The sequence below is a fragment of the Morchella importuna genome, assembly GCF_003444635.1.
Source record: "Morchella importuna strain M04M26 chromosome Unknown Morimp01GS006, whole genome shotgun sequence".
Classification (NCBI taxonomy): domain Eukaryota; kingdom Fungi; phylum Ascomycota; class Pezizomycetes; order Pezizales; family Morchellaceae; genus Morchella; species Morchella importuna.
The window spans coordinates 988,859-1,014,688 of record NW_025763403.1 but is presented as its reverse complement, the minus strand read 5'-3'; the positions used below and the strand labels follow the sequence as shown (position 1 = coordinate 1,014,688).

At 47.4% G+C, this 25,830-nt stretch overlaps 8 protein-coding genes across 8 annotated transcripts; 4 read left to right on the top strand and 4 right to left on the bottom strand.

The window, feature by feature from the left end:
• Positions 1-193: 193 nt before the first annotated feature.
• Positions 194-1,700, top strand: LAJ45_03077 (uncharacterized protein; the record flags this gene model as incomplete). Its single annotated transcript, XM_046112666.1, has 3 exons — positions 194-377; positions 545-1,295; positions 1,391-1,700. 3 exons carry the CDS (start codon positions 194-196, stop codon positions 1,698-1,700), a joined length of 1,245 nt encoding a protein of 414 aa, XP_045974155.1.
• Positions 1,701-2,958: 1,258 nt separating this feature from the next.
• On the top strand, positions 2,959-5,095 carry LAJ45_03076 (uncharacterized protein; the record flags this gene model as incomplete). Its single annotated transcript, XM_046112665.1, has 4 exons — positions 2,959-3,008; positions 3,065-3,209; positions 3,267-4,115; positions 4,193-5,095. 4 exons carry the CDS (start codon positions 2,959-2,961, stop codon positions 5,093-5,095), a joined length of 1,947 nt encoding a protein of 648 aa, XP_045974154.1.
• Positions 5,096-6,800: 1,705 nt separating this feature from the next.
• LAJ45_03075 (uncharacterized protein) lies at positions 6,801-7,831 on the top strand (the record flags this gene model as incomplete). The annotated part of the gene is made up of 2 exons (XM_046112664.1): positions 6,801-7,505; positions 7,559-7,831. 2 exons carry the CDS (start codon positions 6,801-6,803, stop codon positions 7,829-7,831), a joined length of 978 nt encoding a protein of 325 aa, XP_045974153.1.
• A 2,932-nt stretch (positions 7,832-10,763) lies between these two features.
• On the bottom strand, positions 10,764-11,287 carry LAJ45_03074 (uncharacterized protein; the record flags this gene model as incomplete). Its single annotated transcript, XM_046112663.1, has 3 exons — positions 10,764-10,880; positions 10,946-11,151; positions 11,227-11,287. 3 exons carry the CDS (start codon positions 11,285-11,287, stop codon positions 10,764-10,766), a joined length of 384 nt encoding a protein of 127 aa, XP_045974152.1.
• A 2,957-nt stretch (positions 11,288-14,244) lies between these two features.
• On the bottom strand, positions 14,245-16,687 carry LAJ45_03073 (uncharacterized protein; the record flags this gene model as incomplete). The annotated part of the gene is made up of 4 exons (XM_046112662.1): positions 14,245-14,338; positions 14,407-15,304; positions 15,497-16,130; positions 16,202-16,687. 4 exons carry the CDS (start codon positions 16,685-16,687, stop codon positions 14,245-14,247), a joined length of 2,112 nt encoding a protein of 703 aa, XP_045974151.1.
• A 1,410-nt stretch (positions 16,688-18,097) lies between these two features.
• Positions 18,098-21,007, bottom strand: LAJ45_03072 (uncharacterized protein; the record flags this gene model as incomplete). The annotated part of the gene is made up of 6 exons (XM_046112661.1): positions 18,098-18,296; positions 18,368-18,604; positions 18,661-18,959; positions 19,014-19,594; positions 19,783-19,855; positions 20,969-21,007. 6 exons carry the CDS (start codon positions 21,005-21,007, stop codon positions 18,098-18,100), a joined length of 1,428 nt encoding a protein of 475 aa, XP_045974150.1.
• Positions 21,008-22,944: 1,937 nt separating this feature from the next.
• LAJ45_03071 (uncharacterized protein) lies at positions 22,945-23,972 on the bottom strand (the record flags this gene model as incomplete). Its single annotated transcript, XM_046112660.1, has 2 exons — positions 22,945-23,720; positions 23,798-23,972. The coding sequence occupies 2 exons, from the start codon at positions 23,970-23,972 to the stop codon at positions 22,945-22,947; spliced, it is 951 nt and encodes a 316-aa protein (XP_045974149.1).
• A 680-nt stretch (positions 23,973-24,652) lies between these two features.
• LAJ45_03070 (uncharacterized protein) lies at positions 24,653-25,562 on the top strand (the record flags this gene model as incomplete). The annotated part of the gene is made up of 2 exons (XM_046112659.1): positions 24,653-24,708; positions 24,797-25,562. 2 exons carry the CDS (start codon positions 24,653-24,655, stop codon positions 25,560-25,562), a joined length of 822 nt encoding a protein of 273 aa, XP_045974148.1.
• Between the last annotated feature and the right edge of the window lie 268 nt (positions 25,563-25,830).

Below are 25,830 nucleotides of genomic sequence, written 5' to 3'. Positions count from 1 at the left end.
GCAAGGGCGACCAAGGGCAGCGCTGCACTGTGTCTCTCTTCGTCCCCCCCCCTCAAAGCTTTCTGCACATTTGGGAGAAAAGAGCTTGATCATCCTCCCCTTCCATTCCTCACCCTTAAGCTTAAGCTTTTATGAGCTTTATCCTCCCATCCGTTCTTTCACCAAGAGTCTTGTCTTGTCTCGAGCTCTCTAGATGGAAGACACACCTCCGCCCCGAGGAGGAGTAGCAGCGTCGTCATCCAGAGCCTCACAGATGTCATCCTTCTCGTTACCTGTTCCTGGATCCCCCTCATCCAGTCTTGCAGCCTACAAATCCCGGATTAGGGCCGCCTTCATTGGCGCCAACCCTCGAGTCTGTGTAGCCTTTTGGCTATTTGGTCTGCCTCTCCCCGTCCTGCTCTTTCTCTTCCTTTAATGTTATATCTCCATTTACATTCCTCCATCTCCCTCTCACTGTAAACAATGACGTCATCTCTCTCACGAGGCTCTTCCTGATTCCAGCTGCTTTAGAATCCGTCTCAACTAAACTCCCTGTTGCGCGCAGGTTGCATCAACAATGTCCTATATGTCATCATCCTCTCAGCAGCTCTTGATCTCGTTGGTCCCAGTCTACCAAAGGCCATAGTTCTCCTCGCAGATGTCGGACCCTCTTTTATCACCAAGTTGACAGCTCCCTACTACATCCACCTAATCCCATACCGGATTCGGATCCCGATACTCGTCATGCTCGCCTTCGTGGGTATGCAAATCGTTGCGTGGGGTGAATCGCTCCCAGCTAGGCTCTTTGGTGTTGTTCTAGCATCCATTTCGTCTGGCGGAGGGGAGCTATCATTTCTGGGCCTTACACATTTCTACGGTCGGTTCGCTGTGCCTTTCTGGTCCTCTGGCACAGGCGCTGCAGGATTGCTGGGCGCAGGGCTGTATGTTTTCGCGACAAGCTGGGCCGGATGGGGTATAAGGGAAAGTTTGATGGCATTTGGGTTTCTACCGATCGTCATGCTTCTCGCATTCTTTATGATTCTACCACTAGATAGGATCAAAGGCCAGAAATGGGACGGATATGAACCGATTGTTGAGGGTGCTGATGTTGCTATGGATGGCGAAGAGATTCGCATTGCTCAAGAAACGGATGATGCTGATGGTGCGCTGTTAGCGACAGTCCATTCTGCTAGTGGGCATGTTTTTTCTGCTGTGAATAGCCCTCATGAAGAGAAAGGTTTATTAGACCATGCAACGGCAGCATGGCAGGGCTTTAGAGCCAACTTTGAGAAGACGAAACATCTATTCTTTCCCTAGTAGGTCCCATCCACTCTCTGGCTCGGAAAGCGTCCAAATTACGGCGTATGGGCAACTACAACCTAATGGGATCCAAATTTAACACGTGAAACAGTATGCTACCTCTTCTTCTTGTCTACATTGCCGAGTACACCATCAATCTAGGTGTCGCGCCTACGCTTCTTTTCCCACTTGCTGAAATGCCATTCAAGGCGTACCGTGATGCCTACCCAATGTACAATACGATTTATCAGACAGGCGTCTTTATCTCCCGATCCTCGACTCCATTTATACGCTTTCGCAAGCTCTATCCGCCCGCACTTCTACAATGTGTGAACCTTGTCTTTTGGTACTACATGCAATGTACAACTTCATCCCTAACATATGGCTTGTGTTTCTGGTCATATTTTGGGAAGGACTGCTAGGCGGAATGGTGTATGTCAACACCTTTGCCGAAATCACGGATGAGGTACCGGCGGACGAGAGGGAATTTTCTCTTGGTGCCGTTACTGTCAGTGATTCCGGCGGTATTTGTGTGGCCGGGTTTATTAGTATCGTATTAGAACAATATCTATGTTCATATCAATATTCGAGGGGGAGAGATTATTGCACGTTGACTTAGAGGTATATTATAGATTATCTTGGTTTATTGTGTTTTAGGACAGGGAATTTTTGATAGAGGAGGGTCGTGGTGTCGGAGTGTGTCTATTTCTATTCAATTATCATCTTACTAGATGGTTACGTTTACTACTCACTATTACGTGACACTACATGTAGTTCTTATTATGGAGATATATTATTATAAAAAGAAATTACCTTCACTAAGGTTCCATCATAAATATGCCGGTGAATTATATACATATGTAGCTTTAATGATCTAAGTGTTGCCATCTATCCGGTAGATATACATTCTGGTGTATTACTATCAATAGAAGCATGGAGACGGGTTAGCCCAGGGTCTTTCGTTGGTTTATATCTGAGGCTGAAGGAACGTGAAAGATTATATTTTATTCATGATATATCACTCGACATAATTTACCTGAAACCCGAAATTACGTATCTTTAATCACATGTAAAATGTTTATTGGTGGATAATGAATCTCTTTGATTCGGGGAAATAGGAGTGCCTTCCTATATCTCTAGTCTCTACTTCTTAAGCTAGTACACGGTTTCTTTCGTTAAATCAGCCTGACCACTCTCTTTTCTGATCAAGAATCCCTTGGTTTGTCACTTAAGAGCGGGATACATATGAATAAATGTGACCTGTACTTCGGTATCAGGGATAAGTGAGAAGACACCACGATGCCAAGATTGCGTGAAGGGTGTCTTCTCACTTACCCCTACCCCCGAAGTACATTTGATAAAAGCGACATATAATAATAAACCATATACATACATGTACATGTACATATTGTGCGTACGTTAAGACGGCTGTATTGCATGACGATACGTATGGACTTCTCTTAATTTAAGCTTTCCCACATGTGTACGTATACCCTTTTCCAGTTCGTCACTAGGGACAATTTATATACAGTGGTGGTGAAGTTATTGGAACTAAGACACCGCCTAGAGTATATAAGTATAATTTGTTTAGAACGCTTCATCATCCCACATAAATTCCCCACTCACTCTTCCTCACGATACATCTAAGATAACATAAAAAAATCTCATAAAATCATCAACATGGAATCTCTGCCTCAATGGGGAGGCCTTCCTCGTTTGGCCGTCTGTTGGTATTTACACTCGACTCCCAAGAAGATTATAACAGATGATCTAAACCACCTTTTAGGCCTGACTGTGATGCAAAAACTGTACATGTGACATTTGCTTCATCTGATTGGAGTCTGCCTGGGATCGAACTTAATCGTCAACCAGATGGTGAATTCTTGCTCTTCTTGGGAGAATATAAACATGCTGGTAAAATTTACTTCAAGGTAAGTCTCATCTCTTTCTCTTCTATTGGTTTCTCGACGGTAACTTAGACGGAATAGTTCATCATCGATGGCACCCTGTGGAAAGTGAACCCTCAATTCCCCGTGGTCACCGATGAACTTGGAATCGACAACAACTGCTGGGCACCAGAAGAGGCCACTGAGTACCATGATTCCTGTGAGAAGCGTCTCCGCAGAAAGCTTACTCTTATGAATATCAATCGAGAGGCTCTTTGTGAATTTGCACTTTCTATTCATGGAAGTGTTGATGGTTATGGACGTCAGATCGAGTGCGTCATTGATGAGAATGGCCCTACTCGTACTTGCTCGACTCTCTCTATGTCAGGCTCATGGAGTGAGATTGTGTTCTTACGTTTTCAACCTGTTAAGGGTGGGGTTTATTTATCATCGCCCGATGATAAATCTTTGGAAGAACTCGAAGAAGGCAACAGCTGTCCTGCTCGTGAAATGGCTGGTGGAATCTTAGACAAGATCTACGTGAACGAAAAAGAAGAAGAGGAAGAAATCTGGGTAGCTAAGTTTCCAACAGACTTCAATCACAAGATGCTCCCCTATAAACCTCTCAAGACTTACAATCATTCTGAAAGAGAGTTATTAATGGAAAGTGAATGTGCTACCCTACGTTTTCTCAACCAACATACAAGGGTTCCGGCACCTCAGATATATGCCTATGATGTACGCTATACGCTAGTATCAGGGGGTGAAACCGAAATAAAAATTGAATCGCCAGATCTACAGAGCAATAGCTGGAAACCTATTACTGGAAATAGGATTGGGTGGCCATTCATCCTATTGGGGGATCTTGGGGGTACTCCCTCTTGGTTGCCGTTGGACAATTTCTTGAAGGAGCCCCTGCTCCCGAATGACCCGAGCGACTCAAGATTGATGGTAAGCCGCTCACCGACTCATCTTTACTGTTAATTGGTTATTTATGATTTGTGGAGTTCTCTTACTAAATTGTGAAGACCTGGAAACAGGTTATGATGTATCGGATGGAATTGGCTGAACATCCATTATCTGCATGCGGATACTTGACGCTTAATACGTTCTTTTGGCAAGTCAAGAAGGGACCCAACTCTCGTAAAATCAGGACAACTAAGGCGGAATTTGGCATCCGTCCCTGCATTTATGATAGATGCAAACCATTCACTCACTCAATCGTGGCAGCCTTTAATGTTCCACCAGGAGACAGGCACTTCCCACCGATTAGCTCGATCAGGTCTCTTGACTCAATCACTGCATACTATCGTCATCTTCTCAATCACGGTTTTGTGCGTGGGATCGACGAGTTCGTAGCTCTTTGGCAAATGAAGGCTATGCTGTACGAGCTATTTAGTTCACGTTACGAGTATGGCCCTTTTATTCTTCAATATCCTGACATATCTCGGCATAATATCATAGTTTCGGGGCACCTTTTCGATTGGGAACGTACAAAAGCGATGCCAATTCAAACTGCTATTTGCCCCCCGAGGATGTGTTTTTTTTCTGATTGGTACGAGTCTGGGCCCATTGAAGTTCTCGCAAGATACAAGGCTGAATGCCCTGATATCATGAAACTCCTAGCTGTGACTCATGCCAACGATGACCAGCCAAATATTCTAGGCGGTGTGCGTTTTTGCACCAAAGAAAGATTTCTATCAATAATTTCGGAGGAAAAGTTACTATTTCCAATAGTTCTCCTTGAGGAGACTTGTAAGGATCATCCGGCTTTGATTGGAAAGATCGCTCTTAAGAATCTTCCAATGATGTTTCTATCTGTTAGAGGATATGAATGGGAGTCCGTCAAAGAGGCCTCGATGCAAAAAGGGGCCTTACGGTTTGTTTTACAAGACTGGGTGGAGGAACAGCGAGTATCTAAGTCTTTCTAGAATGCTGATTGTCAAGTACATGGGCAACGTCAATACTTCTAGTATTGGTAATTAGTGATGACTGGTGACTGGAATCTATGAGTGGTTTCAAATTTCATTGCACGAATAACAGGTGGATTGGTAGGATTAGCTGCTAGCGCTATATTGATGTGTTTCCTTGCAAGCTGTAAAAATACACTTGCGAATATCATGTCAGACATTTATCAGCAGATAAACGACTAATAATACATTGCATATGCTCATATAAACGTTGCAGAGAATATCACTCGAATTTTTCTTACAAGTCAATTTACAGGGTCTATCAAATGAAAGCAGGTTCTCTAAATGCATTAGGCTTGTGTTTGTGCATAATGATCCCATTTATCCACTTCGGTAGCTGCACTATAGGGAGAATGCTGTGATTACCATCGCGCCCGGAAGACTCGATACATCTGCATTTTGATAGAGCATCGATGGGACAGTAGAGCCACGCGCACCAGCTTCCCAAAAGCTACAACACCGGTCGCGTTAAACCAAGGTCATGAGCTCGGGTTCAACTTCAACTGGCCCACATTGCACTTAATCCACCCGGCAGCCCATCCCTGTTTTTGGTACAACAAATTTTCTCTTGAGTTGCCCACTTTACAGAATTGGAGCTTGGTCAGAGAAACCTCTTCAATTGCCAAAAAGCTACCATGGACGTGAAGATAAACTCTGAAATTTCCGTTTTTATATTGGCGGGCGAGCTAAAAGCACTTAAGCTTTTTTTTTCCCTCTCGCCACAGGGTTCAGCCTTATCCGCTATCACGTGCACAGACCAATTTGTTAGCCGGGGCGGGCCCTGGATTCAAGCAACGACGTCAGGCGGGAATTGTCGACTGCATCTCGGGGGACCTCGGAGAATTGAAATGCCATTATGTAGATGGAGTTTTGCCACAGTCAAAACTGAGAGGCATGACCCACCGACCAGGGAGGATTATTTTTACAGGTTTCTTTTCTTTTGGGAGCGGGTATCAATCGATGCATACCCGGGGCGCAGGATTGGAGGGAGGGGTGGGGGGGGGGCTGGGCAACAGAAGCATTGCGGGAGAAAAAAAACAAGATCCGCCATCTCACGAGAACCCATTGCTGGGTCCAGGGGGGGCAGGCTAGGAGGTAAAGGGGGGGAGGGTGGTGCGAGGTGAGGTGAGCAGCCAAAGAAAAGGTGTGATGTGAGAAGCGAAAAGAAAAGAAAATGGTACAAGTGTGTAAAAAGCGCAGGCGGCTGAAATGTGGGGTAAATCCGCTCTTGCATTGGCAGCGGCATAGGAAAACCACGTTTCAGATTAATATAGAGAGAGCTCTCTACGATCGTAATCCTCTCTTCCTCTCACTTTCCCTCCTCCTGCTCACTGCTTGCTCTTCCTTCTTCTCCCGAGCACCTCTCTTCCTCTCCTTCTCCACTTTATCTTCATCCTCCTCCTCATCATAATCATCATCTCCGGATTTCTCTCGTGTGTTTCTCTCTCAGTATCCATCACAGCCCGTCACTAGATCATTAGACCAGCCCAGCTAGCTTCGTTTTTTCTTTTTTCTTTTTTTTGTTTCAACACCCCAACCCCAAACAAAACCAAGCCAGCCTAGCCCAACGGCTCTGTCTGCTACAACATCTTTCAAAACGGCCCCCCCAAAATCCACCACCACGTTTCTCCCACGCTCCTGCTTCTCGGGCGACGAGATGCCTGCAATGCCTACAACTCGGCGTCGCCTCGGGAGCGGCTCCACTGGCGAAATGCTCAGCAAGGAACAACGCAACCAAGCTCTCCAATCTGCAAAGGCCATTCTTGACGACGTCGCTGTCGGCTGGGAATACAGCCTCCCTCCCAAGAAGACAAAGCTTCTCGATATCGGTCGGCGAGAGGGGAGTCTGGGCGCCTGGCGACCAAGCGGGCTCTCTGCGCAGGAGGTCACTGACGAGGACGACGACTCGGACATGGATATAGATATGGACGACGATGATGATGATGACGATGATGACGACGACCCCCACCACTACTCCCGTCCTGCTGGTACTAATGGCGGGGGTGCCACCCTCGGGGGTGTCGGTCGCAGCAGCAGCTACCGTCGTGCGACTACTCCACCCCCTGTCAATAAGAGACGTAAACCCAAGAAGAAAAATCAGCAGCAGCGCGAGGGTGTCTGGGTTTCCCGCGAAGACGATAGCGACTTCGAGATCGATGTGGGGTCCACGGATAAGAAGGAAGATGAGTACATGTGGGAGAGCCCTGACGATGTCCCTACCGCCGACAAGATCAGGGAGCGCCACCGCCAGGCACTGGAGGCGGATATGGAGTGGAATTTTGGGCTAAAGCTCTGGACCCACCGTCGCGATGCGTGGACTGGGGCCACCGAGGATGGTGAAGTACGAGTCTGCGAGAGCCGTTTTAAAGACGTACCCCCCCAATTCGTACCCCACTAGCTAAACCCCGGCTAACAAGCAGATAGAACCCGCTCCACGCCCTCATTGGCCCCGCATCCTACGACCAGATCTACACAAAGGTCTGCCTCGGCGGCGCACAGCCCCCCATTCCCATAAATTTGAGGCATCTCTGCACTGCGCTCGTCGAAGGCTGGAAGCGCGACGATCAGTGGCCACCAAAGCCGAGCAGGCCCGAGCCAAGTTTTACCCGGAAAAAGAATACGGAGGCGGCAGTCACGGCGAATGCGGGTACGATGGGCACGCAGCCGGGAAAAATCAAAAAAATGTTAAATTTTTAGATCGGTGGCTGTCTTTTTTCCCCCTTCTTTCTACGTTGGTTCGTTTCATAAACTATGGGGGGAGATATTTTTGTTTCTTTTCTATTCTATGATGGGCTTAAGTTTAGGTTTTAAGTGTTGCTTTCAAATGCTCTCTCTCTTCTCTATACTCTTCTCCTTTCATCTCGTCTTGCGCCTCCTCTCTTTCCCTTTTTTCTCCTGCTCTTACTGCATTCTCTATAGGTTTCTGTTCTTTTGTTGGGGTTGGGAATTGGGAAATAGTCAGCGGTCTGTATGCATTGCATCTAGTGTTGTAGATGTAGATCCGGACCTGTGCGTCTACTCTATCGGTAGATCGCCTTCTGTTGTAAGCTCAAGTCTTTCCTATTGTCTTATACCTGGGTTTGGGGGCACAGTTTTATAAATGATTCCTTTCTTGAACATAAAGCTGGTTCCCGAAAATAAAATGGCTAGAGTAGCTAAGTTATTAACTGTAGAGAAGAGGTGTGTGTGGATCTGATCTCTTCTCTGCTGGTAGTTACTCTAGGGGATCTCGAGGTGGGTATGTGGTATACATAGAATGGGGGAAGGGGCGAGCGGTTTCTGCTCGGTGCTAAACTAACAACACACGGTAGCAAGAGCCAAGAGCGCTCCTAATTGGCTGCCTTATAATTTCCAAGTAGTCTACTCTCTACTCCTCATACTTAGTAGGCCCTTTCCACAGACAGACGGCCCTGGCTCTAAATTCTACTTGCATGACCGACTGGCCGAATGGGAGAGCCGGCACCAACCAGGTTACCGGAATCTGGAGCTGGAGTCTTTTGTGCAAGGGGCTTAATAGCGGCAACACTCCGATCCTGGAAGTCACGCTTACTACAGCAACACCCGAGTGATGATGCATGACCAAATCACACCTCGTCACTCGATGTTGCGCCTACTAAGACATGTTTTGAGACATTATTTATGCCGGCTCTTTAGGGCAGAACTGCCGCTTATCTTAGTGGCGCTACAAGGTTAGGTAGGTATACGGATTGATGGAGCCGGGCCCTGTTTAAAAGGGTTGGCACTGCTTGTAGTGTAATAAGGGGAACAAAGAAACGTTAATACTAGAATCAACATTCTGGCTACGGTATTGTGCGGGAGTTGGAGCGGTGGCAAGTTGAATCAAGATTCAGGAAGGTAATATGAGGTTTGTCGTCTAGAAGAGGGGGATTGAGTGACTACCTTCTTCCACCTCTATAGTGTCTCGTCAGACACATCCACAATAGGAGTCAACAATGAGTAGGAGGCGCCCCCCACCCCCCGGACATGGCTTCTTACAGGAGAAAGTAACCCACCTTCCGGACCACACCAGGCTAGACAGGCGGATGCAGTGAGAACTCCAGGCTTAAAAGTTCATGGAGAGAAAAAAACAAGCTGATAGATGAGTTTGGTAGTTGACTTTAAATTTGGAGTATCTTCTTTGTGTTCTTCACACCTGTATTTATAGAACAGGGACTCAAATACATAACAGTACAAGATCTAGACCTGTATAATCCGGTAAATATAAACCCCGACCCACAAAAAATTACAATCCAGCCCACCACCACAACCACCAACCGAGTGATAACCCATGAAAGCACCCATCCAATCACACAGTCACTCGACACCTCCACTTAAACTACTACACCCAGCACTACCATAGCTATCCAGATCCGCATATACCTATATATATATATATACTATTGGTGGTATCTACCCGGTCAGCATCTGGTGCGGATAGATCCCTGTGCGGCTACCTACAGTGTGGATGTGATAGGATGGAGGCATGAGACCAGGCCTATGGGTTAGAGTGAGGGGTAGGGTCTAGGTTTAGTTAAAACACGCGGAGTTCTTCAATGTTGATTGTAGCTTGGGAGAGAAGGTGCAGTGGTCGCTCGTTTTCTATATATAGAAGCCTTGAACTGTGAGAGATCTAGATGCAGTCATAATATATCACTCTCGGGTTTCGGTGGGGGATGGCAGTTTATGATTTGTATTTACTTGATAGTGGTTGAGACATTATGTCTGTTTGGTTTGAATATAGTGTAGATACATCATGCATACATGTATATATGCCATATTAGCTACGCAGGTACATGTAGTTTAACTCACTCGCCCTAACCTCTTCCCTCGCCCTCATGCGCGAAAAGCCCTATTCTATCCTCTAAGTAATTTCTTACCTAACTAATAGGCTAGCCTAGTCTAGCCCAGCGATGAGAATTTATAAAGATAAAACAGCCAATGATTATTTTCATTTTTTTCTAGCCACGAAGCCATATCCCCAAATCCCATCCCCAGTAACTCCATACCTACCCCACTACCCCACCCCCACCAGTTCCTCACTTCACCGCCTTTCACTTGACACTACCCAATCACACATGCAGCTACCATCTCTACCGCCACAGATCCCCCATCCCTTCTTCCCGGCCTACCCCGGGAGTCCGCATCCCATCTGCCATCTACCAAAACAAAAAAAAGAAAAAGGAACCACTAGTGAAACACTCTGGCATGGGCCGCACAGACCAGCATCATGCACAAACAACGCACTCACATCACTTACGCAGGGACTAGGCAAGACAAGACAAGTCAGACAAGCGAACCAATGGTAGCGGCCTCCAGATGGGGAAGTTTACAACGTCATCTGATGGTGGTGCTGGTGGGGGCAAACAAACATTCTTTTGGAACGGACTATGGTGGATAAGACAAACAGGCGGGAGGTTCGTGACATGTACAGTAAAATATGTTTCGTGTCGTGTCGTTGCAAAATTAAAATTGAGGAAGTAGTGAGATAGGGAATAAGGAATAAAACAGAAAAAACGGCAAATCAAAGCAAAAAACAGCAAGTACAGGAATAGACCACCCGAAAGAATACAGCACAAATAGCATAATCAGCACAAACAAACAGCTTAGAACAAGAACAGCACAAAGACCACTACTGCATTTGACTATCATCCGAAAGATCATCCTCATGCACAATCCTCAGTGTCTCCTCGATCAACAACAGATCATGCTCAATCATCTCCGCCCAATTCTGTATATCACCAATCTCCTATTCTCACATTCCATCAGCACTCACCCCTAACAACTAAAAAGAGAGAAAAGAGAGAAATAAACCTTCAACTTCGTCCTCGCCCCATCCGCCAACCCACCCCACTGTCTCGTGGTCTTCCCCAACGCACTAGTCCTATTCCTCAACGTCTTGCTCTGATTCTCGAGCGCCAACGCATTGGAGTGGATATTCGTGATGCGGTCCCGCAGCTCAATGTCCACAGATGCTCCCAGACTATGGAACTCTGCCGTGAGCGTCTGGCGGGCATCCTCTAATAGAAACAAGAAAGGTTAGTGATATGTTGTGCTAGTTTAAAATACGACTAAGACGGGAAAGGGGAGTGGACCAGCGCGCTTGAGACGGTCTTTGCGGAGGAGATGGTCTTCTTTGATAAGTCTTGCAGCCATTTGTGATTAGGTATTAAGAGTAGAGTAGTGGTCGTGCAGTAGTGGCAGTAGATAGTCTTCGATCGTGAAGATAGACTTGTGGAGTATGCAGTGGTAGTGCTTAACTTGGATGTGGCACGCTAGGCAATGTAGGCTAGGCAAGTATATCGAAGAAGTGTAGAGAGTAGTAGTGTAGCTAGAGAATGAACTTCAATCTCAGCGGGAAAACCAGTCCTCTATAAATACCGAACTGTGGTCTTCTCGTCTCTCTTTCACTGAAGAGCTGCTTCAGCTTTTCTTACCCAGACTCCCCTCCTTCACTTCTGCTCTACACACAAGAAAAAAAAATTACTATTTCCTCCCACACCCACAAACACACAACACGCACCACACTACAACACCCAGCTCTAGATTTTCTCACTCTCGAGCTCAAAAAGCTCAACGATGATTATTATTTGCTGCCGGACCAAACAGAACACGACAACACAGCATAAACACCGACACAGAATGCGGGGTGTGCCCCTCCTCCTTCCTTCCTCTAGCAGTGCACAAACCCGAGGGGGGAGTCAAGTCAGGCCAGAGAGCTTTTGATATGCAGTAGAGGGGTGGATTGGGGGAGTCGGAGGCGGCGGGGTCGAAAGCAGAATGCGTTGGCAGAGAGAGAGGCAATTGATCGAGCAGCCGAAGATCGTGAGGTTATGTATGTATGTGGTGATGCTGATGATGAGGCCGGGGGTGCCACGACCAAGGAGATGGATGTCGACCTAGCTAGCTCCTTTCCTGGGGGGTGGGTTATCGGAGGTCTGGGCGGTGCTACTATCTATTACTTTACTACTACTAATGCTAAAACAAGCTAACCAAGTAACTACTGTAGTTAACGAACCGCGCTCTTGATCAGCTCTGCTATTAAATCACAGCTTCATTAAAAACAGGCAGGTGCGGAAAACAAGAGCACGACGCGAGATTCATGGCCCGTACCTAAGTCTATTCAGATTCCAAACACTCGATGAACGCCGGATGGATATGCACCGCTACCTTGTTCTATGCTGTCTCCAGAAAAAAAAATATCTCCAAACAAACTGGCGCTCCCGCAGGTTCCCACGTCACGTATGCAGCAAGGGAAATGAAGGGTAAAAAATTAAAAAGGCAAAGACTACTACTCTAGAAAGTGCAAAAGGTGGGGGAACAAAGTAGATGCAGGCAGACGAAGGAAAGAAAAAAAAAAACGGTCTTCCCGGACCACAAAGGAACGAATAAACAAGCAGTAGCAAGGCAAGCAGCCGAGTGCACGCTATGCAAGCCAGCGCCGGTCGGTAGTGAACGTTTTCGTGGTCGTCTCTGATTCGAGAGAGTGTGGGGTTTGGGGAAGGGGAAAGGGAAAAAAAGAGACAAGTGGGAAACCAGAAAAGAAGAAGAAGGATGCAAGATGCGGTGTACATACAGCTAGCACGCGGTAGGTAATCGTCACTGGAACGAACCCCAGCGGCAGTTTTGCGAATGAACGCATGCCCCAGTGTCTCGGGACCCATCTGTGGCTCGTGTGGTTGTGGCGGTGTCTCATATTTTTAGTCCCATGAACCTTGACCCCCATCACCGGCTCCCTTCATCGAACAAATCCCAGGTTACAGATATCTGAGACCTAGGTGATGAGCTGCCTCCCGCCTTCATTACCGGGTTTCTGGGAAGCGTCGAGATCCCAGGTAACAGGTCCATTCCCGTGGTTGCGGTTCGTTGATTGTGGCGGACGGATTATTGTTTTTCCGCTCCGATACGTTTCAACAGGCGCCCAATAGGAAACCGGTTCAAGGATGGGACCTGGGTATTTGTGGCTGCAGAAAACAAGGCAAATGAAGTATTGTATTGAATGATGACCATACAAGGATAGAAGGGGCAGAGCCTTTTCATAAGAAAAACTATCAAGAACACCTATCGTGTGAACAACAGTTACCCAGTACTAGTAGAAAGACAGTAGAAAACAGTGCATACTGTGCAGAGGTCTGATGGATGGACCGGGCTGTTGAAGTTTGGTCCACATATTTCTTTCCCGGCCCAGAGGCAGAAAGAACTATGATCCGAGGGCCGAGGTATATATTCAAAGTTCCAACCTTCCGTTCTATCAAAACCGGGACAGTTAGTAGGAGATGTTAGCTCCAAACGAATCCTGCCAAGGCAGGAGAACAACGATTCAATCATTGACACCAAGCCCAACTGACTACCCCCAATATACAGCGCCCACATCAAAATACAATAGGATAAAACAAAGGCTGTTTGATCGGGTGATAAAGGATAAAAAATGTTTCTGCCGTCATGCTGCATCAAACCGGAACCTGTGGCTACCAGTGCTTATGGCCTGACCGATTGATCCATAGCATGACAACAGCGGTCTTCATACTGCGTACTGTTCTGTGTCATGAATGTCAGCTACGTATACCACAACTGTGGACTTATGGCGAGGAATAGGTAGCGTAACAACTTGTCCTCAATCATGTCATATAAGGCTAGAAACTCTCTTGTCCTATAAACAATTATCGCCTCTTCTCTAATCCAATAGTTTGATCTTTCTACAGTCCTAGAAGATAGGATAGGACCATCATGGCCCATCATTCGCGACCCTAATAAGCACCCATTTCAGATGGACTGTATTCCCGGATGAAGTGGATTGGTAAAAAAAAACACAATACACAAAGCCCTCTATTCGTGTATGGATGTAACTGTTTTATGTCTCCCCAATGCAACGCAATGCTATCTATGCAAAGCCTATCTTCCTACCTCCCTTCTCAATGCTTCCTCAATCCACCCCTCCCCCCCGCTACACTCCTACCCCAACTAAAAACGATCACAAATCCCAAACAAGCACAAAAAAACTGCACAAAAAGAGCTAATACCGAATATACACCACAAATCCCATCCCTCAAAACAAAGTAAGTCCCAAAGCCCTTAATGATTCCTATATAAAATAAACAGCCAAATAACTAAAATTACGACCGCTCGGCCATGACGGCCTCCAGCTCTTCAATCCTCCTTTCAATCTCCGGGACGGCGCGGAGCTGTAGCTCAATCTCTTCCTTCTCACTACACCCACACTCACATCAGCACCACTTCGCCAACTCATCACTAAACAAGGAAAGAGATAAACTTACTCCTCTAACTTCAATCTCTTCTCTGCATCCAGCTTCGTAAACACATACCCGCCCGCCCCATCAAACTGCAAAATATTCGTATGATATTTCCACAGACTCCTCCTGTGACTCACCGTAATTAACGTAATCCCTAGCTGCTTCGCCGTCTCATACATGATCCTCTCCGTGTCGAGGTCCTGGCTACTCGTACACTCATCCAAGATCGCATATCGCGGCGCATGATAAAACAGCCTCGCCATGGCAACCCGCTGCTGAATCCCGCCACTCCATACCTCGCGCCACTCCTTCTCCGCGCCCCATCCCCCTTCCTTTTCAACCAGGCTCTCAATCTCCACAATCTCCAGGATAGCAAACAGCTCCTCGTCGCTCACGCCGCGGCGGAGTTGCTCTGCGTGGCTATCTGGGTAGATGATCTGCTGCCGTAGCGTCCCGCGGGACAGGTACGGCCGCTGCGGGATGTAGAAGATGTCCTCGCTTGGTGGCTTCGTGACCACGCCGCCGTACACGGGCCATAGGCCGCCCATGATGCGGAAGAGGGAGGACTTCCCACATCCGTTGGGTCCGACAATTAGGAGGTGTTCGTCGGGGTGGACTGTGAAGGTGAGGGACTTGATGAGCACGTCGCCGTTGGGCGAGACGATGGGGACGTTTGTGAACTCGATGGAGGAGCCCTGGATGACCTCTCCACGGCCACGGAGGACCTCGGCGTTTTCGGCGGTGGAGGCGGAGCTGACGAGATTCTTCTCGAAGTGGCCGGCATGGATGTCGGACATGACGTTGAGCAGGGTGGAGACGCGGGATGTGTAGCCCGCCAGCTCAGTGATCTCCTTGTAGGAGAACATGACACGGCCAAAGGCGTCGGAGGAGCTGAGGAGGAGGCGGCGATTCGTCACGAAGCCTGTGAGTGTTAGTTAGTATTGTATGCCTGCAGTGGTATTGGGAGTCTTGAGGGGCAGGTGGTTAGACAGAGCCAGCTCCAATTCTCGGTAGCACGAGTGGGGCAGCACCACTCGGGGTACTGAAAACTGGAGATGGCACTGTCTGCGCAGAGACCCCGACTCCAGGAAGATTCAAGGTGCAGGAAGCATACTCTCCGTCCGATCACCCAGCGACGTGCCCGCCCCGGGGATCTTAAAAAACACGGGCACCGAGCACAGACACAGCCCGAGGGCGCCCCAGAAGTACTTTATCACAAAGTCCTCCATCATGCCATGATACAGGCGCCTCCTGAGGATATGGTTGACATGCTTTATGAGTGTGAAGTATCCCTTATCCAGCGTCGTTTTCTCGCTCTCATGGCCTGCATACAGCGCGACCTCCTCCGCGTTCTCAATCAGCCTGCTATGGCTAAACCGAAACTCTCCTTCCAAGCGTGCCTCATCTGCCACAAACCTGCCAAACGGCGGCGTCAGCACGCGCATCACATTCGCCGAGACCTGGACCAGCAGCGCCATTGCAAAGAGCCCTTCACCACCGACGTTGCGCGACAGCTGGTAGTTGTAGATGACCATGTCCAGCACGGGCTTTGCCAGGTTGGAGTAGAGCTCGGCGAGCGAGTTTGAGAACTTTGCGACATCGACGGTGATGAGCTGGTCGGCGTTCTTGATACGGTCGTCGAGATTGCCGAGCGTGTAGAAGGTCATGTCCGAGAGATACTTCTCGTGGATGTGTGTCGTTAGACGCTTCCGGTACTGCAGCGCCAGCTTACTCTGGTGATACGATAGCTATCCCCGCAACCCCGTCAGTACACTGCACACACCCGCACCCGCACTCCCGGACGGACAGAGTAACATACCATCGAGTTCGTAAACGTCGCCGGCACCGCCACCACCATCCACCACAGAATCCCCATCAAAAAGTCCTTCCCCTTCCCCCTCACCAACGCACTAACCAACCTACCATCCAGCTCCGCCACATACAAACTCACCAGCGTCCTGACCACCAAAAACACCGTATGGCTTATCAACAACCTCATCTCCTTACTCCTCACACCGGGAATCACAATCCTCAGCAGCCTGAAGAGATTCTGAAAGAACTCCTTGTTCAGCTCTACCTTCTTGCGCTTGCCCCCGGCGGCATCGGGTGGGGGTGGAGGGACGGCGGCCTTCTGCTCGCTGATGGCGGCGCGGATGCGGTTGATGAGCGCGATGAAGAGGGTGAGGTAGACTGCGCGCGAGATGTTGGTGCGGTGCTTGGCGTAAACGGAGGTTGCGTACGAGAGCAGCTTGCCGAGGGAGCGGTCAGAGGGGAGGGGCGGGAGGAGTTTGGATTGGGCGGCCATGGTGGTGCGCGCCGGGGGTGTTGTGGGTGTGTGGGTGTTGCGTGTTAGCTAACTAGCTGTCTGCTGTAGAGCTGTCAGAGGTGAGTAATAGTGGGCAACGAGCAGTGAGTGGTGAATGAGAGATGTCTGTGGGGTATCAAGGGTGAAGATGTTATTGCGGTGCTGCTGTGGAGTAATATATCTCTATCACAAGAAAATCCGGGGTAAGAGATCACACGCCTGCATGTGACCCGCCAAGCCAACAGCTACCGAGGGCAAACTAATACAAACACGCTAACAAGCGAGCCAAGCCAGCTGTGTGGTCATGGATTCTCACTCGCACTGCTTTCAGCTAGAGACTGCCGTAAAATACTCACTCAGCTTTCGTATAGGCTGCACTGACAGGGAGAGAAACAGCGTTATACGTAGCAAGTAGTCCTTAAGTTTCAATAGCAGTTGAAACTTATGATCACAGTTTCCCCTCTGGACATAAGGTTGGGTATTACAGTCGCTCACCTGCTGACGGCGGATCCTGTCTGATGGTTCTGTTTGCAGTAATTTGCCTTTGGCGTCCAAAGCCTAACTCTTTTATTGGCCTCAAATCCCTGACCGCCATCAGACAGGATCCGCCTTCACCCCGTGAGTGACTAGTAGACGAACCATATTCCATGATAGAGCAGACGCCTCCCACAGGCAAGCTTATTAGCAGCAAGATCTTTTTTTACTATTGTTCAGATCTCTAACTATCTGTTAAATACAGAATAGATGCAGACACCGTCCGTCTAGTCTGGAGCCTGACTGATGACAAAGACAATCGTGTAAAAGGAAAAGAAACCCATGGCACCACATATAACTAGTTCCCCGTGAACCCGTAAAGACCGAGAAAACCCCCTCTCAGCCCCCCATACAAACTAAGAAGGAAAGAAAAAAAAGAGAGCCATGTAAGTAAGCCGGCAGAAATGATATCTCGAAACCAAAGACCAAAAGCCAAGCGAGTAAGAAAAAGAGGAAGTAGAAAAAGATGAAAGGAAAAAAAGGTATAGGAAATGAAGAAAAGAAGAAAAAAGTATTGAAAAAGTGCTGCAAGTAGTTTGAGTTTTGCGATAGACGCCCCCCAACCCATCCGAGTAAACGCCCAAGTGATTTCGTTACCAGCCCCCCGCTTTCAATCCGACAAACACCACACTCATAACCACATATGGAAGAAGAAGGAGCTATGATCTTATATCTGCTTCAGAAGGAAAACCACCACACCCTTTTGCCGGAAAAAAAAATTGAAGTAAAAATGTAAAAAAAAAAAAATTGAAAGGAAAAAAAACAGAGATAAGAGATGAGTAGAGTACATGCCGCATCGAAATTTTTCTAGTCCGTCCGTCCTTCCTTTTTTTTATTTCCTTCAAAAAAGGGTTGTTGGCTCCTGCTCGCGCAAAGCTAAGCGGGAGTGGTAGCTGTGTGATGAGGTGTAACAATTGATTCAACCTCATCCGGGTGAACTACTCCGTTGACCTGGGCGCCAGTAGCAGCTGGGGAGAGGACTTTGTCCTCGTCGACCAAGCCTTCCTCGCCGCCCATGTTGGCAGAGGTGTACTTGGCACGGAATGTCGAGACGGCTGGGATATTCGCCTTGAATCTAAACTCGCAACTTTGTAAGTATATGGTCTTTGAATAGAGGTATTTAAAAGGGCGGCTTGGCGCTATTACCTTTCTTCCTGTGTGCCGTAGGCCCTTGGAGTAAGTTTAATAACTGTGTGCAGCGGGATTTCCATCCAGGGAGACTGATCCTGTGGAATATTCATAAAGTAGGCGTAGATACAACGCAGGATAGCCTGATGAGTAACGACCATGATATTTTCCCCACGCTCCATTTCCATGATAATGGGCTCAAGACGGATAACGACATCGCGATAAGATTCACCGCCCTGGTAACGGTAGTTGTACCTAGGAATATTGCGTTAGCATAAAATCATTAGAATTTAGAACTCCAGGAGCTTTACTTGTCGTCATCACGGGCACGGAAATCCTCCGGGTATTTGCTCTCGATCTCTTCGTATGTGAGGCCATCGCAGACACCAGCGTCAAGCTCATCCAGAGCTTTCCACTGCTTCTTGAGATATGTGAGATGCCTAGCGGTCTGAATAGTCCTCTTCATTGTAGAGGTCCATAAGGTCACATTCTTGTCTCCGATGGAATGCTTAACCAGTTCCGGGAGCGCATCGGCATAAGCCAATCCACGGGGAGAAAGACTGGCATCACCTCCGATTTTCCCCTGCACATTGAATTCGGATTCACCATGCTACAAAACAGGTTAGCGCCGAAATATAGAAGACGAGTAAAAGTAGGTGCTTACCCTGGACAACCAGATGCTTCTCGGGGTAATGTGAAGGTTCATGGTGAAGTAAATAATCCTCGTTTGGAGGTAATTAGATACTTGGTTGATGATCACTTGAGATCCAACGTTGATGAGTTTTACATAGGTGGAGTCGGGCTCATCGACTGTCTCGTAAACCTTCTCGTAGTTCCTGATGCGCTCCCTGAAATCCCTAGCAGCCAATTCAGGATCTTGACCGACATAGTCTGGCGATGTTGTCTTGACTTCAAGAATATTGCTCATGATCAAGTCCTCATCATCGCACTTGCTCTCAACAAAGAGAACATCATATCCCTTAGCCACACAGCGCTCCTTGATCCACTCCCTCCTAGCTTTGGTAGAATTGGTAGCATCAAGAATACCAACATGGCCGTTCTCATGCTCAAACCAACGGAGCATGTCAGTAACTGCAGCTTCAGCAGCTGCACGGCGGAGCCGCTCGCCCTCGGGATTGCTGGTATCGAAGAATTCGGCTGTAGGCCTTGGGGTATCGGCACGGCGGTAGGATCCAACATTAAAGGACTTGGCATTCACTGAAAGCCACTTGAGGTAACGAACAACTGTGAAGGTAATATTAGCAAACCAACACCAAAGCTAATCTCGAGGCTCAATTGGCAATTAATCCTTCTAAAAAAACTTTTTTTTTTTTTTGCTTGATCTCCAAACCAGCGGGATCCAACAAAAAAATGCACAATAACAGAGGAAGTTCAAAAGAAGTGGGGAGTAGCCAGAAAAAGGTCCAACTTACTCTTTTGTGCAATCAAGCTCTTTCCCCTAGCCGGAAGCCCCACCATTACTACACAAATGTGTGAATCTTCCACCTGCAAATCATTTTCGAGAAAGTTAGTGGCCATCATGCATTCCACTTGTTGAATGTCCTCTCCATCTTCTTCCTGGGCATCTCCCAGGTAATTCATGTGAATGCAAACAACACGCTCCGACATCTTGAGGCTTAAAGAAACAGTTGAAAAGATGATGAGAAATAAAAGAGAGATTTAAAACTCCAGACAAATTGAGGTCTAGAAGGGTTGGGGAGGTAGTGTTAATGAAAAGTAGCTCGAAGGGTTGCTGGTTTTGCGTAGACAGATCTTCCCGTTGTCTTAGTTGGATTACCAGAAGAGCTATGGAAGGGCCGGATAAAGGGGAGTGGGGTGGTGGGTAAGGCAGGTAGGGATGCTTTGGCGCGACTGACGGGGGGTATCGCTCGAGTTGTGGGGTGACCAGTAGTAACGGCCCAAACTGACTTTGTAGAAAGAGTGGGTACCAAAGGGTCGCCTTTAGAAAACTAACCCTGGTTTGGCTTATTGCGGAGAAGAGCGAATTTGGTTGGGATGATAGGTGCAGCAGCAGCTGGTCAGACGGTCATTTGAAGGCCGCAGTGGAGAAAGTATCGTGAGCTCTTCATTCTATCTTAAAGACGGCGCCGCGTGGGCTGTCGACGCAGGGACGACTGATCACCACGCACTGATAATTGACTTCCCGTGTGACTGTCAAGCTCTTTCGAATCAAGGAGTGTTCAGGAACGGGAATGGCGGCATAAAGGTACACAGTTGGTAAAATCGGTGACCCTGCCAATGCATTTCTTTTTGTGGATTTTTTTACTGAGCTTTTTTCTTCTCTTCTTTTGAGACAATGAAGAAATTTCCCTTTGCTCGCGTGGTCCAAAGTCCGGGGGGTAGATGCATTCGGAGGGGCACGGGGGTGAGCAAGGCATGAGCTGTTTGCCGAAATCGCCGAATCTCGGGAAGCTTGGATCGCAAATCTCGAAGCATCCTGGCTGGACAGAGCTGCGGGGATACACATACAGCGGAGAAATGAGGAACCAGCAATATGCGTCACATGAGCAGGATTTGAAGGCTCATAACCTTGTAGGAACATGAAAAAGAAACAAGTAAAAACAAGCGTCTTCGGAGAAAGGAAAAGCAAGAGCTTACATTGGACATACTGTAAACGGAGCGAGGGAAAGTATGCATTGTGGCAAATCTCCGTTATTGCTTGTGGTTGAGTCTGATTTTGGGGGCTCTTTAATGGATGAGAGGTTCGAGCGGGGGTGGGGACGTGTTCTTGAGTTGAATTGACAAGACCTCGCAGTCAGCGGTTTTAGATAATAGCGGCGAGTGGGACAGGGTAATTGGACGACACTGGTTCAAGGCTGTGGGGAAATAGCCAGAAAGATATGAAAACTGGACGGGAAATATCCGACGAAAGACTGACGGATGGCTGAAGAGCAGAGAACGATGGAGATGAAAGGGAGAAAGAGATTGATTGATGGATGATAAACAAGCCGTGGGGGTAGGAGGGAGAGATGAAGACGGAAGGGCCGACGTCAACGGCCACCTAGAGGACTATTTCCCATGCCGTCCCGCTCTACGGTTCTAGGTCCCGTATCTTTCTTTTTCACTTTTGGGGGGGGTTTGGGAATCTGTTGAGCCTCTTACGCAAACGGGCCAAATGTATCGGACGCGTGCTTCCATTCTGGAACCCAACAGGCTGTTGCCCCTCCATTGTTCACGTGATGCCACTGATAACGATAGAGCTCTAAATATGTATGTCAAGCTTTGTTCAGGAGTGCGGTGCCTCGCATCAAGATCCTGCCTATGTGCAGTATGCGCGCAAGATAAGCCGCCTTAAGGTCAGCACAGCGCTGATAGGCCCAGTGTCATTCCGCAGCCCTCTGTCTCGAAACCAGGTGCATGAGTGTATGTAAACGACGGTAATTGGAACAACAAACGGAACGACGCAACGAATCAAACAAAGCCTTAATCATATAATGTAGCAAGTGAGAATGTCGATAAAGACCAAATTTCAATATGTTGTTGATACGGCAGCGTTTAGTGTCCCAGCTATTATCGGCCAACGATAGAGTGAGCTCCGTTTGAGAGAAGGAGCTCTAAATCAGTCAGTAATTCTTCAACAGAATCAAACCAAAGGCACCTGTCGATATATATCTGTGTCAACAAGGCCTTTGAGTGTCTCACGAATTCTCGTCCCATGACCTCAAAAAGCAAATACAATTTTAAGGTCTCACCGAGTCAGCTAGTTGGTTTATCAAGAGCGCGGAATGCAGTATATTTCCAGATCTGGGCCTGTGGTATATTTAAATTTCAGCATAGGGTGTTGAATGGGCGAGCCCCCCATTTTGAAAACACCCCAAAGATCTGGAAAGGAGATCTGATGTAACACACACTTAACCTCTTCTTCCGCCCAGGACAATCTATACATACGTCATATTAACAAGCTGGTGGCCCTCAGTCAAGGGGGTTTATATCCAATTTTTCGGTTTCTATGCCCTAATAGGATCGCGGCATCAGGCAAAACATGGACGAGTGATTTTCTATGAAGCACAAATTTTATATTTGTGTAAGGTTGAGTAATCACGATATATATGCACATTAGTGCTCTGTCGCTATGTTAACCCTAAAAGACGTCACAATGTAGGGTGGGGGTACGAATTAATGGGTTTTGAATTAGACCAATAAGTTAGTTGTAATCCCAATCGGGAAGAAAAGAATTTTAATTCACAGAAGGTATCTTGATATTTTGAGGGATTATGGACCACAGACTATACGCAATACAGTTATCAAGCATGCAGTATCTTTTTGTTTCTTTTGGTTCTTTTGATATGTATGACATGTGCCGATAAATAAAGTCGTAAGCTTGTTACCAGCAAGCTCACAACCTAGAGACCCCGGCTGGCCAGCTCTGCAAACATTAAGTCGAAAAGGTCCAGGGTTTATCGCTACACCAACTGATGACAGATAAGTTCAGTGAGGGGAGGGAGTACGAGAGTCCTAGTTATCAAAGACTCTTATTCTATGATCACCCCAGAATTATTATTGTTATTCTACTTAATATTTACAAATGAGATCCCACAAGTACTCTACATAAGAGCCGCACCTTTTCCTTCGCATTACAAAAATAGCCATCCTATAATGGCTGCTATTACCACCGTGGTATCTACACTATTTATTCCTATTGCTCCATTTCCTGGAATATAAGTTTCTATCGGTTCAAAATTCTCAAAGGTCCGTGTTTCCTCATTCCTCACTCCAACCGTACTCCATGTGGCATTCTCGGCAGGTAATGACACCGTCACAGGTAACGGAATTAGTTGGTACGACGTCTTGAACGTAGTCGTCGGTACCGGTGCTGACACAGAACTTGACACCACAGCTGTAATAGTAGGTGTAGGTGTGAGTGATAGCTCCTTTAAAGTCCCACCGGCACCATTCGGTTTAGAAAGCACAGAAGCCCTGTAGTCGTTGGTGGGACATGCAGCGCTCTTTTGATCTGTCGAAACGGGACCGAACCAGCCACGAGGGACTGTGGAAAAAATAATTCTGGCAGCGTTGTCGTGCTGAAGCTTGAACCAGTTTATTGGTTGCGCTTCCTCGTCTTGCCCTTCGAACGGCGAGGAGATACAGGCATGAATACTCCAGGTTACAGTGGTATATGAATCGCTGTCACATACAGGAAGGAGAGAAAGAGATTGGTTATATGAGAGCACTTTGAACTCTCCACCCCCCAAAGGAAGCACGAATGTCCCCGAAGATAGCTGCCATTGAAGCAGCGTAGGAGTTGAGGGTAAAAGGGTTTCGGTAATATTGAGAGATTCTGATGTGAAGTGCAGGGTTCTAGAGAGAAAGGCAGGAGTGAAGGTTATGGATGTTTGAAGGAGAGATTGCCCTGAAGGTAAACATGTTAGAGGGGCTACACGATTATGCAGGGAAGGAAATGCAATATCACTGGGCGTGGGGACTTGCAGTTATCCGAATAGAAATCTCCCAAGGTCGACTCCAGTGATTTTGGAGAGGAAGAGACTGTGAACGTTGTTACATTTGTCTGGGGAAATGAGCCCGGAGGACAGGTAATGTCTTGTGCTGATATGCACGAAAAGATTGCGAGAAGCAACAAGAAGGCAATCAATGTGGCAGTCATTTCGGAACGGTGGGTTATGGATGATCATCTTTGACGGAGCAAAGAACATAAGAGCTTATTTATCTATTCACTTATTCAAATTGAATAGAAAACGGGCTTTCTACATTCGAGAAAGAAAGGTACTGTGAAACTGACACGAGGAAAAGGTATCTAGCGAAACATGCAGGTACCATCTGCCAGCGGATTGAGTACGTACTCCTTACGATCAAGAACCCTCAGCCAATATCTTTATTGCACTTTCAACTCCTAGGTAGAGTACTGGATAGCATTCGACAGGCCAACGTGTACTACAGATGTGGTAGGTAAAGGGTGAGTGTCTGCAGACGTCAGATTGGCGCACAAGCCACTTAAATGGTCCCTGCAGATGGCTAGCAAAACATGTCCCCCCCTGATGCTGCGTCAGGATGTCCCGGATGAAACAAGTGAATAATCTTATCAGATCAATCTAATCGACGCCTGAGCCTGTAGTGTTAGTATCAATTACCATACAAGGTTAGGTTATTGATTGTGATTTGGACCAAGACCAATCAGTAATCACAAATGTAGTTAGCCCTACCAAGCCTTTTCTTTCAGGGTCCAAGGGAATAACTTATTCCCCTCGTTCCCCTCCTGTCCCGCTTTTCACAACTTTTTTTCTTCCTTTCACTTTTGTTTCTTCCTTCGGGGCGTGGCGAAAAGTCATGAAACTCCTCCTTATCCGCCACGGCGAAACTGTCGATAATGTAGCTCATAAATAGTAAGTCTTCTACCTTATGACTCTTGTCATTCTTACAGAACAAAAGTGAAAGACCTGGAAAACGTTACTGACAAATCCTTTGGAGCAGCGCAGGCGTAACCGATTCTCATCTAACAAACCACGGTGTCCTCCAGGCTCTCCGTCTAGGGGAGCACTTGACAACCCCCAAATCCGCTGGGGGAGCAGGGCTCATCTTCACACACATATTCTCGTCGGATTTACAACGAGCGCGCAAAACTGGACAGGCCATACTAGATGCTCAGCTCGTGCGAACTGGCGGAGTTAATCTCCCTTCTCCCTCAGCGGCCACTGTAACGCAATTGTTTGAATTGCGGGAAGTAGATTTTGGCAGTAGGGAAGGGACGTCTTACAGGTCTTCACGTCGTCCTACGCCCCAAATAATTCGAGGTCCAGATTATCAGAGCCGAGAGAGTAATGAATCCATGGCTGCCCGGGCAGACCGTTTCATCGACGACTATCTAGTCCCCGCTGTGATGGAGGTGTACTTTAATAACAGCGCTGTGAACACAAAGAACCATGCAATCGCAGTGGCATCACATGGGATATTCCTCGGAACTCTATGGATGCGTATAATTACCCGCTTCCACAGATCCAATATCTCAGCTTCAGCTGAATGTTCTGGGAGGAAACCGCACTGGAGCAACACTGGATACATACTCCTCGACATCCTTCCCGGTGATATGGAAGAAGGGCTGAAAGGTTGTATGTGCCTAGTCGAAGGCATGAATATCAAAACACATTTGCAGGGCCTTGAGAGGGCCGGAGGAGGTGTGGGGAGTGCAAAAGCCGATGATAGGCAGAGACAAATCAGCGATTTTTTCACCCCGCAGTAGCCGGGGTCGGGCTACATGGTCAAAAATGGTATGTTTGATTTTTTTCCCCTCCTTCCTTTTTTCCCCGGAGAGGAGATTTCATATGATGAAGAACAATATTCACACAGACCTGATCTGAATTTTTGTGTTGAGAAACTTTATTGTTACCAACTGCTGTCTGACTTGAAATATCCTTCCCCGGCTTTATTCATATCGTCGCTTGGGGTTAAATACGTATGCAAATTGCTAACCAACTTAAGTTTGTTTTTCCTAGCGGATGTTTACAGTT